The sequence below is a fragment of the Geospiza fortis genome, unplaced genomic scaffold (genome assembly GCF_000277835.1).
Source record: "Geospiza fortis unplaced genomic scaffold, GeoFor_1.0 scaffold424, whole genome shotgun sequence".
Taxonomy (NCBI): Eukaryota; Metazoa; Chordata; class Aves; order Passeriformes; family Thraupidae; genus Geospiza; species Geospiza fortis.
This window is the reverse complement of record NW_005054354.1, coordinates 1,582,800-1,598,745: the sequence shown is the minus strand read 5'-3', so window position 1 is coordinate 1,598,745 and position 15,946 is coordinate 1,582,800. Positions and strand designations below refer to the sequence as shown.

The 15,946-nt window shown below is 44.5% G+C and overlaps 1 protein-coding gene across 1 annotated transcript in view; it reads right to left on the bottom strand.

The window, feature by feature from the left end:
* Nucleotides 1-1,561: 1,561 nt before the first annotated feature.
* The window catches only part of LAMB1 (laminin subunit beta 1), a 39,112-nt gene continuing 24,727 nt past the window's right edge, over nt 1,562-15,946 (bottom strand). Inside the window, 10 exon segments of the mRNA XM_031059044.1 lie at nt 1,562-2,006; nt 2,901-3,060; nt 4,312-4,488; nt 5,323-5,464; nt 5,631-5,838; nt 6,581-6,725; nt 7,109-7,312; nt 8,774-9,015; nt 10,200-10,384; nt 12,019-12,388. Of these exon segments, the coding sequence (XP_030914904.1) occupies nt 1,870-2,006; nt 2,901-3,060; nt 4,312-4,488; nt 5,323-5,464; nt 5,631-5,838; nt 6,581-6,725; nt 7,109-7,312; nt 8,774-9,015; nt 10,200-10,384; nt 12,019-12,388 (1,970 nt within the window). The 3' untranslated portion in view covers nt 1,562-1,869.

Below are 15,946 nucleotides of genomic sequence, written 5' to 3'. Positions count from 1 at the left end.
AACAGTGCATGATACTGCTGTGATGATCAATTCCTTCAAAGAATTTTTTTTTTTGTTGTGCTGCTTGTAATCTTTGGAGCTTAGGGGTAATTATTTATTTAACCAGAATGCCCTTCAGTTTGCTCAGGTTGTGCTGTATCCTGCTGTATTTGTCCTGATTTTGATGATCACACCTGCTTATCAAGCCTGATTTCCTTTTTATCACAAGATAACCCATATAGCTGATCAGGGAAGCCAGTTGATGTACCCTTTTTGGATTTCAGCAAAGCTTTTGATACTGTCACAGGATCCTTCTGCACAGAATGTCCAGCACACGGCTGTATAAACACATCATTGACTCACAGGTTGGGCACAAAGGGTTACAGTGACTGGGTGACATCAGTGGTGACCTGTCACTAGGGGGGTTCCATCTTTAGTCCTGTGCTCTTCATCTTCATTAATGACTTGGAGGTAGAACAGGAAGGACTGCTAAGCAAGTTTGCAGGTGATACAAAACAGGGGAGGAGCTGTTGAGTTCCTCTAAGGCAGAGAGGCCCGGCACAGAGACCTTGACAAATTACAGATCTGGGCAATCACCAACCATTGCAAGTTCAGCAAGGGGAAAGTGCCAGATTCTGCACCTGGATGTATGGATGGGGAATGAGAGGCTGGAAAGCAGCTCTGTGGAAAGGGACCTGGGGGTCCTGGTCAGTGGAAAGTTCAATTAGGAGCCAGCAGTGCCCTAGGGGCATCAGGCACAGCAGCACCAGCTGGGCAAGGGAGGGGATTGTCCTGCTCTGCTCTGCACTGGGGCAGCCTCATCTCGAGTGCTGGGGGCCATTTTGGGCCTCACAATATAGAAAAGACATTAAACTATTAGAGAGTGCCCAAAGAAGGGAAAGAAAGATGGTAAAGGACCTTGAGGAGAAGCCATATGAGGAGTGGCTGAGGTCACTTGGTCTGTTCAGCCTGGAGGAGACTGAGGGGAGACCTCACTGCAGTTACAACTTCCTCATGAGGGGAAGAGGAGGAGGGGCAGACACTGATCTCTGCGATGACCAGTGCTGAGGGAATGGCCTGAAGTTGTGTTGGGGAGGTTGATGTTGGATATCTGGAAAAGGTTTTTCACTCAGAGGGTGGCTGGGCACTGGAACAGGCTCCCTAGGGCAGTGGTCACAGCACCAAACCTGAGAGAGTCCAAGGAGGCTTTGGACAGTGCTCTCAGGAACGTGGTGTGACTTTTGGGGCATCCTGTGCAGGACCAGGACTTGGACTCAATGGCCCTTGTGGGGCCCTTCCAACTCTGTTTATTTTGTGAGTCCAAGCTTGAATTACCATATAAACTTGGTGCATTCATACTTTCAGTGCTGACCTCTCTGTTTTCACTCTACATATCAAGTGTTTCATAATCAGTGACATGAATGTAGTCTTAGGCCTAACTGGGTATCATGCAGGGGCTACACAATCCTTTTTGAGTGCTGTGGCATAACTAACTACACGTGGATGGTATTTCTTCATTCAGTGGTAATTTGGTCTGAGTCACCATATTATGTTTTATAGTAATAGTAACCCTTCTTTAGAATTACATAGCTCAAGCCAAGATTTTATTAGATCTCTAACCAGTGTAAGAACAAGACTTGCTAAAGGATTAATTGATGTACCATTGCAGCTACTGAAAATAGGCAGGAACTTAATGAGTCATACTAGGTACATACAGTGATACAAAAGTACTGTTTATTATCAACATCAAAAAGTTACTTTTCTTTGGTTCTGTGGCTTTAAAGTCAGTATAAAACCTGTTCACCTTTTCAGGTCTTAATATAATGTCAAAAAGAACTAGTATAATACTTGTAAAACCCATCCTGAACACAAAGCACTTCCCACTCCTGTTTACAAGCAAGTGCTGTAAACAGCAACCTTCTGGCTGATTGTCTGTAAGAGGGAGCGAACTGTCTCCTCCAGCTCCACCAACTGCTTGGCTTTGTCTTCCAGAATTTTCTGATTGTTTTCATATGTATTTTCCAAATCTGTAGGCAAAGGAAGGTGAAAAAAACAGCTTAATTGGTGGTGTTTTCATACATGTAAATCATTATAGTTATGGATAAACTACTATTCAAATTTATTTCTATTGTGCAAGATATTCTGATTGGGGAAAAAAACAAAAAACAAACAAAACCCCAGAAATCAACAAAGGCTGGAATGGCACCTTTTTGTTTCCTTAACACAGGGGTGTAAAGGAACAAAGAAGTTATTTTCCAAAGGTGAAAAGCCAAAAGTGTATTTTGAATGTTAAAGTAATTGTCATTCTTTGCTCTATGGTGGCTTTTACTGAACAGTAAAATGTTTTGGCTTGTGATGATTAAGACTACTCGGCAAGTCACAGTAACTGTGCAGGAGTAGCAAAGAGGGGAAGAATTAATTCTGTAGAATTAAAACCAGAAGGAAAATTTAATTCTGTCTCTGGTAGCAAGGGGCAGATTGCCTTGTTCTGGTTCAATCAACTTTGTCAACAATAAATGTTAAATTAATCTGTGAACTGGAACTCCTGTGTCCTGATTAGCTTTTGTTTTAAGAGCTTTCCAGGGTGGGGTGAGGGGAGTACTGTTTGGAGATGGGGATCTTGCTGGAACACATGAGTCCTTGTCCTGAGCAGAGTAGTTTTGTTCCTTCCCTGTGGTGGTTCTGGGGACAGTGAGAGGTGCCATACCAGAAGTTTGTGTCTCACCTGTAAGTTTCAGCTTATTCTGTAGAGAAATCCTTGCTTCAAAAGACTGTATTATGTCCATAAGAATAAGGAAAGCAGATCAAGCCTCAGTAACAAAAAAGTACCTTTTCCCCTTCTGCTGATGAATAGCTGGTTTAACAGCATGAAATTGCTTCATGTTCTAAGGTGCCAAATGACCTCCTCAGAAGAGCCTTACCTTTGAGCAGCTGGAGTTTGCTGTTTGCTTGAGCCAACAAGGCTTTAGCTTCATCTTGCAACACGCCTGCTTTCCTCCTGGCCTCGGCTGACTCCTCTGTCTTCCTGGCAATGAGCTCCTCCACGGTTTTGTACTTGCCGCTGAGCTCGCTGCTGAGCACCTGTTCCCAATTCAAGCACAAGATGGAGCTCACACAAAGCCAATACAGTGGGAGTTGGCATTTCCTCCCTCTGTCCTTTCTTAATCCTGCTGCCAGGAGAGACTACACTGGGAGCTCTTTAACAAAAGCAGAAACCGTGCCAGGATATTTCCTAGTTTCTGTCCAAGACTAGGAGCTGTAGTGAACACTCATCAGTTGCTCTTTTGCAGATCTGTGGCTGTTTTACAGCTTCAATACTGGCACTTGGCAGAGATTTATGGGATTCAGTTACAGGATTCTGTAACTAATGGAAGCCATGGTCCCTAGAACTGCTGGAAAGCTACACCTGGCACTGCTCCTGGCTGAGTGGTTGCATCTGGGGAGGAATAAATATCCTTGCTACCCTTTCAGCAACAAGAACTGAACTAGCTGGTGTTAGTGAAGGTGCTGGCAAAGTCTTGAGGTTGGTTTCTCAGCTGTGCTTTTTGTTGTGGGCATAAGATTAGGAAGTCCTACGGCCCAACTAAATTCAACCATTAAGCAAGATAACAAACCATAGCAGCACTAGAATTCTCTTGTGTTTACTTGACAGCACCTGAAATTCTACTTAGTGTTTGGATATTGTTGAGTTGATGGATAATGCAGCTCTCCTGTCAGAAAACGGCTCTCTGGAGATTGGTAGGCTAACTACAGACAAGAGATGGGAGCAATGAAACTTCCTTTGGCAGATTGGTCAATTGTTTTGTTAATGAACATTCTTTTGCTATTACAAAAGTGTGTAGCAAACATTGGGAGTAATGCCATATGTTCACAGAGAAAAATCTTGCATCCTTGATGATATTTAGCAATTACTTCAGTTTTTTGTTAAGATAATTATTTTTCCTGTTGCTTGATTCTGTATATGCCAAATTTTGGCTTGTTTGTCCGGAACCTATCATTGTTATAGAACCATAAATACTCTATACAAGTGGAAAAAAGTTTCCAGTTCTCCTGTGACATATAGTAAAGCTGAGGAACAGAAACCTATCTGTGAAAGGCTGACAGGTTCCCTGCAGCTATTTCAGAACCTGAAAACTTCCCAATAAGTCTCTCTCAGGATCTGATACCAAAGTAAAAAGTTGCTATCTTTGTTAAGAGCATAAATGTTGGATTTTCTACCCCCAGAATATGAACAATAAATGTGATGGATCACATTGATTCACTGATCTCCCTTTAGCCAAACCTGGGGGAGTTTTGCTGGCTTCTCTTTAGGATTGTTCCTGAGCTTCTCACCTTTTGAACTTCTTCAGCATTTTGTTTTGCACTAATAATTTTGTCTTCTATATTTCCCACCGTCCCTGAATTTGTAGCAGCCTTTTGCCTAAGGTCTTCAACACTCTTCTCTAGCTCAAACAGACGTAAGGTAGCATTGTTCAGCGTTTCAGCAGATGCTGCATTTTCAGATTCAATCTAACAGAAAGAAGAATGAGAGTTAGACTTTCAAAAGACAATGTATATAATAATGAACTTTCTCCATAAACCCTGCTCAACTAACTAGTTTGTGTCCATATATCTGAGTTGAAAGCAGTGTTTTGGTTTTGCTAAAAATGGGCAATTGCAGCCAGGGTGAAAAAGCTCAGTGCTTGAGAATGGTACGTAGGGGGCTGCACAAGCATTAAGGAACATGGTCAAATCAAAAAGCATTTGATTCCATTATACACGCAAGAGTTGACTAATTCACTGACAAAACTTCAGACATTTGACTCCATCATGTGATAATGGACTTGTGAAGCTTCTAAACTGGTCAAGCTTCATAAGTATAGATAGCACTGTGGTCTCAGGAGAGCTTTGAGATGAAGTCTGCAAATACTTTATCTGACAAGATTGTAGCACTTGGCACTTCAATCCAGCCTTTCTTTATTTTAGTCTGGTGCTGTAGTGTGGATGACACTGAGCGCACCAATACAGAACCAGTGTGGCTGACAGGTGTAGCTTGCCAGGGGTCTTGTCAGACCTGCTGGTTTAGAGGGCTACAGTCCTGCTCATTTAACTTGGTTGGTGCAGGATACGGGGTGAGAAAAGCCTTTTGGTGTTTTTTGTTGTTGTTGTCTGGTTTGGTTTGTTTATAAGTAAAAAGTCCCCACTTAAAAGTTGATGTGAGGCAGGAATAGTTTAGATGCATTTTAACTGCAGCCTTTGCTTTGCAGTACCCAAGAGCTTTCTCCAGACAAGCTTACATCAGTTTCTAAGCATCAGACTTGGTGCTGTTTCTATTATGTTAAGAAATACTCATAAAGAACTCACCGAAGTCAGCAAGTCTTGAGTTCCTTTAATATCTTCATCAGCTTGTTTGATGGCTTTTTCAGCTGCATTTTGAGCTTTTTCAGCTTCTTCCAGTGCTGCTTTCACCATGTCTGCAGTGACTTTAACATCTGTTGCACCTTTGCTGTGGAGCAAGATTGTTAATGCTAAAAATGCTCTTACTTTGGAACTGGAAAAAGAACACATGCTGCAACGGGCTGGTTTTGCCCCTTATTGAAGGAATTAGAATTTACATCAGGGAAAGTTAAAGTGCATTTTCTGATGCAATGAGATGAAACAGGGCTGCATACCTTGCTCTTTTTGCTTCCTCCAGTAGCATTTCTGCTCTGGCAATGTCTCCAGCACTCTGCTGCAGAATGACCTCAACATCAGAAAGGCTTTCTACACGCTCACGAATATCTTCTGTCAGGGCCTGCAGCTGCTGGGGAGTGCTTGGCATCTCCATGTTCAGCACTTCATTAGCCACTGCCTCAATGCTATCCAGGTCAGCACTGTCTTCTAGCAGATGGACACAAATGACAGAGACGTGAGTAAAAGCTTCTCTCTGTCACATCTCAGCACTCAAATTCTGTTCAGCTGCTTCCTTAAGAAGGAAAATAATGAGAAAACTTCCTCCCCCATATTTATGAAAAATCAAGGTGTTAAAGCTACTTCCCAAGGTGAAAGTTCCCTCTCAGGAGAGGCCCAGCAGGTGTATAGGCCCTGCTGGCACAGCTCTCTTGGAAGCCATTTGAACAACTTGGTGCTCAGCTGCACCACTCTGGGGAGGACCTGAGCCCACAGGAAACAAAACCAACAGCTGCACGTAGATGTATTTGTGCTCCCAGCACAGTCAGCCCTGAGCAAACAGGCAAGGAACGGGCTGCTGGCAAACAAGGCTCTCATTTAACCTTTATATGCTTTCTTGCAGAGAGAGAAATGCAGTTTCTGACTCCCTTCCCCTTTAATACAACTTTGTCTTTCTAGCCAGAACTTACAGACATACTTGGCAAAGTACAGAAGTACAAAAGCCTCAGCTGAAATGCACACAAGAACATGTCAGTTTGCTCTCACTTTCTTATTATCTTGGTTTTCTCTTGTTTTTTCTCATGTTTCCAGATTTCATCATACACACTGTCTGTCTAAGGGAGGTGGGGGGAATGATGACAACTGTTGAGCTAACTCTTGGAAGATAATACAGATGTAAAGCTGGTTTTCACAAACCCAGAATTAAAATATAATTAAAATGTAACATTCTTACGCATTAGGAAGTCTCTAATCTGTTTAATAAGATTTCTCAGATCTTCATTGCTTCTGTCCACTTGTTCTTTGGTAGCATTGGTTTTAAGCAAAACTGCTTGTGCATTTTGTTTTGCTTCATCTGCTCTCTGTTTTGCCTCAGAAACCTAAAGAAAGGAAAATGGAAGGCTTGCTTGCTTATCTTCTTATGTTTTAGGGTTTGTTTTAAAACAATTCATCTGGAGTCAGAAGTAATAGTAACAAGGAATGCTTTTTCTCATAAAACTTACAGAACACTTGGAAGCTGGCCCTGATCCATACCACCAGTGCTAGTTTAAACAACTCAGGCTGATGTTTAGTTATCCATGAAGCTTCACTCTAGCAAGCTCTCTTTCTGAAGATATTTACAAGCATGATGAAGTTACACAACCCAAAATAAGTATTTTCTGCAGAAAACCAGCCCATGCTTTATCAATTAGTGTCTGTGCTACAACAGACAGATTTTCCTTTTTCTTTTTTTACTATCTTAACAATTGATTTGCCATATTACCATTCTGGAGAGTTGCTCAACTTCTGCTAATGCACTGAGGATGTCTCTGTCAAAATCCATAGCCTTCTGCCAGGCATTGTGAGCCACGGTCACCAGCCCGTCGCAGCCGGGGCCTCCACACTTCTTCTTGCCCTCGTCTGTCCGACAGCTCAGCCCCCCGCACTCGGACTCGGCACACGAGGCTCCCGGGGCACTGCCACACGTCTGCAGGGACACAGGGGAAGCAGTCACAGCCTCATTTCCACTCCATTACCTGGGGGCTGGAGTAGGACACTCTTCCACTACAAAATTTCAGAGTAAACTTCTTTTCCAAGAAGCAAAACTATTTCTATCAGCAACATTGTGCTGAGAGTTACCCCCTGCTTGGTCAATTGTTTGGTAATGAAATAACACAGGAGCTGGTTTAACCAGAGGGAAAATTAGAAAATTCCCTGTTCTTGTGAGGCTCTTTTACCTTTTCATGCCCCCTCCCAAACTCTCTTTTTGCCAAATGATAGTCACTAACTCAGGTTTTGCAGCCAAAAAACCTCCCTGGAAAAACCTAGGGGCTGAGCCAAGTTAGTTGCAGCTGTCTCCTGTGAAGTGTAAATGAGTGCCTCTTACCTGTTTGGCACGTAACCCAGCAGTAGCTAGAAAGCAGAAAGGTGTGTGTGTGTGTGTGTGTGTGTGTCTCATGACTACACCTCCAAGCAACTCAGTATTTACTGCCTTGATAAACATCTACCCACGACTTCACTTCAGTTCTTAAGAACAGTCAGGGCAGGAATGTAGGGGAAGGGAAACTAAACAGAAAGATGTCTCTTTCTTCCTTTCAGAGAAAAAAGGAGAGCTGAGGGAGTGGGAGGGATGACTTGTAAAGGACAAGGGACAATCAGCGTGTGAAGAACTCACTCTCTACCACAGGCCTGGCGTGCCCAGGGGAGTTAATGAGGGGTGCCCTGCAGCCTGCCTTCACCCGAGGCTGTTCAGGGATTGTTCTCTGAATGCAGCTGGCCAACTTCAAAGAGAAACTGAGAGAACATCCAGTCTCTCCCAAGAAAAAGCTATCCTTAATCATATTTACAGATGAGCAGGCACCTTCAACAGAGAAAATGCCCTTTTGACTCCATCTCCCTGTAAATTCTGCTTTGTGTCAAGCAGGAGGATGAGCCTGGGGGGATGCTGAGGCCCGGGGGTGCGTGCAGAAGTGCAGCCTGGCCAGGCACTGTACAGCCACAGAGTGTATCTGATGGAGCTGCAGAGGGGAAGAGGGGAGCCTAGGGAAAGCAAGCACTCAACTCAGATAGGCTGAAGAGGATGGCTCTCAGCCCAGCAGATTTGCCACACTTTCCCGCATGTGGGAACTCTGTCCCTAGCAAAGAACATAGGATTAGAACAGGGGTGATGCAAAAACAGGTGCTCTCTTGGGGCTGGGAAGAGTGGGAGGAAGATCAACATGAAAGGCTGGTCTTTGAAAGCCAGTAGTGGCAGAGCCCACCAGTTAAACAACCCAGTTGCAGCCCACAAAACCAAGGGGTCGCTTAACCAAGCCAGGTGCATTTCTCATGACCCAGCTGTACATCTCACACTGCCACGTCCCCTACAGCTCCTCCCTGCCTGTTGCTTCATCACAAACCTAATTCTGTTTCTGCCATGGGTTTATCCCAGCCATTCTCAGCTGTGTACCTTCTCAGCCACCTCAGAGAGATCCAGGCTCTGCAGCTTTCCAGCGAGTTCATCCAGAAGGCGCGACTGCTCCTCTTGGTTAGCCTTGAACTGGGCCTCCTTCTCGTTGATCAAGTCTTGCACTTCCTGCCGCGTCCGCGCTGACAGCTCCACGGCGCTGTCGGGATCCACGGTGGAGGCATTGACCCTCTCCTCTGCCTCCTGGGACATCTGGAAATACTTGGTGATACTGTCCAAGGCTCCTGCAGAAATCAGAGGGAGCTGATGAGAGCTCTGTTGAGTAACCCAAAGTAATGTATATTACAGATGTTAAATGACACATCAGGGCTAGTGATATTCACATTAAACGAAATGCTGGCCTTGGCAGCTGTGCCATTGCAAGGATGACAGAATTTGGCCTCTTGTAGGAAAAAAAGTTTGCCTCTCTGCTTGGTGGAGAGTATCAAGCTGATCTTTGAAGTTAAGCCTTTCTGTGGCTCTAGTGACAGAATTCTGCTTGCCCTAAGGGCAAGAGGAGATATGGCCTTTGAAGGTTTTTAGGGGAACAGTTTGTTTTCTAAAGATTCCCTTATCCCATCAGTTCTTATTGCTTGCCCTGGGATGTCTGGCTTATGGAGTCACTGCTTGGAAACTGGTCAGAGCTTTCCTAAGAAACAACAGCTTGATGAAAGATGCTGATTTATGGAACTGTTGATTTTGGACAACTCCTGGAGAGGCCTTGTGTGGGTGTGAGGGACCCTGTGGGGGTGGCTATAATCTGCACCTCGGGGCAGCTTTCCTTTGCCAAATGCCAGAAGTCAGGGACTCCCCTATCCCCACATGCCACTCGCCTCAGTCTGAAATCTCCCATGTTCACTGGAAACAATCTCAGACTTCCTGAAAACCAGGAAATATATAAGAAAAATTATAAATACTTTCTTTGAAGTTAACTTTCCGGATTTCCAAATAATCTGGTGACATTCCTCTTCCTCCAGCAGATTTTGATTCTTGGCCCATTTCAGTGTGCCAATGGACATGCCAGGCTTGGGTGGGTCAGGAGAACTGGATCCTTTACCACAAGCTTTTTTTTCACCCAGAAATAGCAATTTAACAGACTGAAGGGAGCAAGGGGAATGTCCAGGCATATCTTGAAATCTGTGGTGCACTTTCTTCTATTGTGTCTCATCTACAATGTTCAGCATGATACCTTAAGACGATTCTATGCCCCAAGAATTTGAGCCAGCTTTGCAACATGCAGAGGAAGAGAGACTGGATGAGGGGGCAAAAATCCCTGCTGCATCAGCAACTCTGCTAATGCACAGAAAGAACCTGTCCCTGAGGAACTGTGTTTTATTACAAGTTAGAAGATTAATCTGGTACTTAAACCCACGCACTAATTAAATCTTTGGCCACCCTGCTGCTTTCTCCCCCTCCCTGTGACACTTACCCCGAACATCAGAGATCTTGATGAACTCTAGCTGCTCTGCAAGCTCTTTCACGACATGGTCCAGACTTTTGGCATCTGTCTCCAGTGCACTCAGGTCTGTGTCTGTGCTATTGCTCTTTGCTGATAAGGCTGATAGGTTTTCTTCTATGTCAGCTATCTTAACTGTAACATCTGCTGTCAGCTTTCTGTAAAACAGGCACAGGACTCAGCACGGGGAGGAAGAAGTGTCATATGCCTCATACTTCACTGGAGCATGGTGGCCAGAGATGTACCCAGCTTCTCCCATGGCAGGACCCGTCCTCCCTCAGTGGAACTCCAAGTGATTTGTAACAACATGCCTACCTAGAATACTGTTTTGTTTCCTTTATTATACAAACCTACTTTTTAATCTACAGCACATTTATAAACCCAAAGTGCCAAATTGCTCAGAAAACAGCTGCATTGTGTAAGATTAACTGGAGGGAGATTCCAGAGGACTGGAGTAATGCTCTTGTATCATGGCAACTGCATAGGTCAGAGTTGACTACTATGATCCATACATAATTTGCTTCCCATCCCACACAGCTCAAATGTAGTTTTGATTACTACGAGCTCATCAGAGAGAATTGAACTTCAGGAAGCAGGGAGGGGGGAGCCTTAGTTCTAGCACAATGGATTCTTTAAACTCTTCTGTACAGATCCTTCCCCACCAGACTTTTGAAGGAAAACCTCCTGCTCTAAGCATTCACTCTGAGCCATGGAGCAGGCTTTAGCTAGCGGGATAACCCTAAAAGGAAAAGCAAGTGAGTTACATGTCAAGGCTGCTGTGGAACAAGAAGTGGGCATAGAAAGCTATTCCCATCCATGGTGATCCCCTCAAGCCAAGTGTTTCCTCATTCTGAAAGAATCAAGGCAGTACTTAAGATTTAAGATCGATTTACAGCTCTCTCAATAGCCCACCAGCCTGCTGTTTTCCAGGACTCCTCCAAAGCCCAGTACTTCTTATACAGCCAGAGGGGAGCAAGAACAGATACACCTAAGGTATGTCAGGGAAAAGCAGCTCCTCAGCTGCTCTGATCTCCCTCAATACACACAGAGTCCAGAAGCAGCAGCAACCCTCAGCTCTCCAGCAGGAGGGAGGGGAGCTGTAGGACACAAACTGTTCCTAATTGAGACATTTGTGCTTTAATCCTCGCCCCTTTGCTTTGTGCAGTTCCCTTCACAAAGCACAAGCAAGTTGGAGCAGTGGCAGACAGGGCTAGAAAGCCTCTGTAATCCTACTTAATGTTACACTGCCCCATCTCCAGACTACCATCTTTTGTATGCTTAGCCCTAAAAGAAAATACAAGGCTTCTACTCTCAGAAAAAAGGAAACAAAAAGGAAACATCCTTGTTATAAACCTGGTGTTTCCCCCAACACGTGCTCAGAGAGCAGAAAGAAGCCCAAGTTTCCAACTCATCAGCTACACGCGGAAATCCAGGAATTTAATCTCTCCCCCTCTTCATTCTCTCACATAATAGCAGTGTTTGTCCTTTGCCCTGGGGCAGCACAAGGCAAGCATGAGTGGCTCCCTGGTAATTAGCTGCCTGGAGAGCAGTGGGAGCAGGACAACCCAGCCCAGCACGTGGCAGCTGCACTGCTCCTGCCTGCCCCACCAGGTTTCTGCTCCCTGGTTTCTGCTCAGTGGGAAGGAGCAGCCCAGGAGCCACAGCACCCTCACCCAGCCTGAGTGCCCTCAGCCCAGCATGGGGACATCAGTCACTTAAGTAAATCCCAGCTCACTGGAACTCCCACTTCTTCCCAAGACACACTGATCCATATAACTACAACTGTACTCACTCTGCTTCTTCGAAGAGATTCCCGATGTTCTTCAGGGGCTCGGCTGCTGGATTTTGAGCGATGATGGTTTTAATTTCAGTGAGCTTCTCCTCCAATGTGCTGAGTGTCTGCTGGTATGGGCCAGTGAGTCCAGTGATTTTGAGGGTATTAGCCCTGTCCAAGAACTGCTGGGTCTTATTAGCCAGCTCGCTGATGATCACATCCCAGAGGGCAAAGCACTGGTGGCAGGGCACGCAGTCAGGGAAGACGCCCGAGTAGCCCCGGGAGCACTTGTCACAGTGCAGCCCTTCCACCCCCTCATTGCAGATGCACTGCCCTGTGGCACGGTCACACTGGGGGGTCTGGATGCCACGAGGGTTGCAGTCACATGCTGGGAGGAGAAAAAGGCACATGTGAAAGCCATGGATGTTGGCAGGGTGGGAAAAAAATCAGTTATAATAAAGTGGTGAAATTAATACAGATGTGGTCAGTGTCTCAATTATAAAAACCTAATTGGATGTATCACTCCTGTATGAAGGAAGCAAGTGTTGAGTGAGAAAGGGGAGAGAGATGGGGAAATAACTCTAGAGGAGATTAGGATTTGCACATCTTGGAAATAGGAACAATAACGGAGCAAGGATGGACACCAATTGCAATGTTCATATGTCAGCTGAATAGCAACTGAAAATAGACCCCAGTTTCTCTCCTGCAATGAAGAGTGAGTAGAGCAAGGCTCTTGGGATGAAGAAGTGGCAGGCAGGCACATAGAGGGTTTAAGAGCAAACCATGAGAGAAAAAGGAAAATTGAACCTAGGAACAGCCATTTACTGTCTCCTCCAGCAGAAGAGTAACACTAAGGTGAGGAATCCTGAAAATCATAACCCAACCACCTTCCCCTGCACCTCCCACAAAGAGCACACTAAAAGGAGATAACATTACACAGCCCTTGGTTCAGTGGAGGAGCTCTCTTCCATAAGGCACTGTGGGTGCTGAAAGTGAAACTGGCTTCCAAGAACAGGACAAATCTATGGAGCAAAAGCCCTTGTGAAATCTTCTAGGTAGCGGTACAGGGACTGGCTCAGAACATGCTCCTGCCATGGATAGTGGGAAAACATTCACAACACACAATGAGGAGCCTGGCACTGGGCTGACATTTTGGGTATACAGAAAATCAGAAAAAAAAAATCTGGCAGTGAAAAGTAGAATAGAACAAAGAATGTGGTCATGGGCAGTGTTTGTTTGTAACACATGTAGTGTTTGAGGTGTTAAGGACCAAGAGCCTACACACTGTTTGTCACCCTCAATGTCACCCTCAGTGGAAATGAGGACACTTAACAGATTTATAAATTTTTAAAAACTATTTCACACTGAGCACTGACTTCAGAGTTAGTATTCACACCTTCATGAAATGCATTTCTTTGGCACTAACCCATCAGAGAGAAGTTACTCACTTAACTCAGTGATGCACTGTCGCTGCTGAAAGTACAGACGCTTTGTACACAATAATGCTATCAGGAGAAGCATTTCCATTCATCAAGGCTGCCACTTGACCTCCTTAATTACACAGGTTTCCAACTCAGGTTGGAAACACAAGTTTCCTGCTCAGGAGGCAGCAGCAGCAGAGGACATCAACATGCAAAGCTTTTTAATGAAAAGATGGCAGCAAGCAAAAAAAAAAGAGAGGCTTTGAAAATATGCACATCATCTACCTATTATTATGGTAGAGTGCAACCAAAACAGGTCAAGCACATGTTCCCTAAACAGGAAAAGGACTGGCATACCTGATAAAACCCCTCACTTACACATCCATTTACCAGGCATTCTCTAAGGAAGTTAAATGGCTCGAAAGGGCCCATAAATCAATTCACACACTCAAAGCAAATGCCCCCTTGAAAATAGGGCAAAACACAAAGCTGTTTTCAAGACTGTACATTGTTTGCTTCAATGCCAGAACACAGTGGTGGTCTTCAGTTCAAAAATTACACAAAGAGCCCCAGCAGAACAAATCGCTCCTCAACAAAACGACTTTCTTGTACAATGTGAATATGATAGGCAAGAGACAAAAATAACTTCTGCTGCCTGCACAATTGAGCAAAACGGTCTTTTGTTCTTCGAACTATACCCTGACACAAGAGATTGTTTTTACTTTACATCGAAAGTGCTTAAGTAGTCAACTCACCATGGAATATGTTCCCTGCAGGCAAACCGTTGAGTTCCTGTTTGAAGGTCAGTTAACCCTTCTGTCAACTAATAAGGCCCTTGGTATAATGATGAATTGTCCAAATTCCTCTGTATAGAAAGAGGCTAAATGGCATGTGGTTTTTCTCAAAGATCCTGAGGTCTGATCAAGTTACATGAATACTTGCTGCTGGCAAATCAGATCACTATATTTACTTGCAGATTTAAAAGGCTTAATATGAAAAAACCCCTGTAACCCCATATTGGTAATTCTACTCCTGAATACCTGCATGTTTAGGAAAACCAGGTGACATGGCTTTAGTAGCATTTACATGGTAAAGTGATTCCAAAATCTCTGGAACCAGAAAATACTAGGGAAGAAGAGAAAATAATTTAGGTACTAACATACTGTTTGGAAAATGAAAACCCAAACTCCATAGCTGCCTGTTGGGGGATGATAAGAGCAAAGAAGTAATTTATTCTAAATGTAGAATGACAGTTCGAAGAATACAGTTCTACAAAACTCCCAAACCGAGCTCTGCAGGACCACCATGAGAAATTGTACAAGACAGCTAGAAACATTACTGTGTCTTATTTCTCCATTTTAAGATTTTTTTTATCAAGCCCACAAGTAGGCAATCCTGGCTCTGAATTACCCCAGTCCCCTCCATGAAGTGCATATAGAACGGCTTTCAAAAGCACTGGCTTCCTATTGCTCTTCCTTCTCTTCATTATCTTCCCAAGAATTAACCATATACAGGATCACACCAGATTTCACCCCTAACCATCTCTAACACCTCTAGTGGATGAGTTTTGTACCTTGTGCCCTGGGCACCTCCACCAGGCACTTTACACCCCAGCAAGGAGCACATTCAAGGCCATTGAAGAGGAACCACTTCCCTATATGCCATGGTGAGGATCAAACTCTCTACTCACTCCAGCTGTGGCCAGTTCTCAAGAGAAGGAAAGCAAGCCCAAGCTAAGATCATGTAAAGCCTTCTCCATAGTGAGTAGCACCTTGAACACTGCAGTCCACCAGGCAAATAGCTCAGTGCCAGCTTTCACCTCTGCCTCAGGCAGTGCCTGCCTGCCAAGAACCTGCTGGCTTCAGTCTCTTTGACTAAAGGGCATGACTTCATCCTAAAGGAACAAAAGCATAGTGACAGTGACAGGATGTATGTGAAAGGAAAGGAGGCCCTCCGAGCTGGCACACAGGGGAGAAGACTGGCACAGGATTTGCAAAGAGCTCATGGAAGAACAACTGAGGTACATATCTATCATTCAAGATGGTGGTTGCACATGCACCAGAAAATTCCTGTGACATTCTAGTATCACTGCCAATGAACTGGGACGTGAATACCAGAGATACCTGCTAGAAACAGAGCAAACACCAGCAAACACCAGAGGGATCCAGCACATCATGCCCAGTATCATGTTTGATCAAAGCACCCACCATCACTTCTAGCCACAGCAGGCTCTTGTTCCTCCAACACCTCCCTTGTTATGTCCAACTATTCCTATGGCCATGGTGGGATTCAGAAGCAGTCCTGTATCTGACAGATTAACTCAAACATGACCTTCAAAGTATTGCTTTGCTCAGAAGATTTTGGCTCCAACCAGCACACTCCTAAATCTGATGTAAGACCTGAGTAATACAACACATCCAGTGTTAGCATATATCTGGTTAATCTGAACTTGTTCAAGAATGAGAAACATACAGGCACATCTAGGGATGCAGATGTGCCTGCAGATGTTTCAGATGTGACTTAGT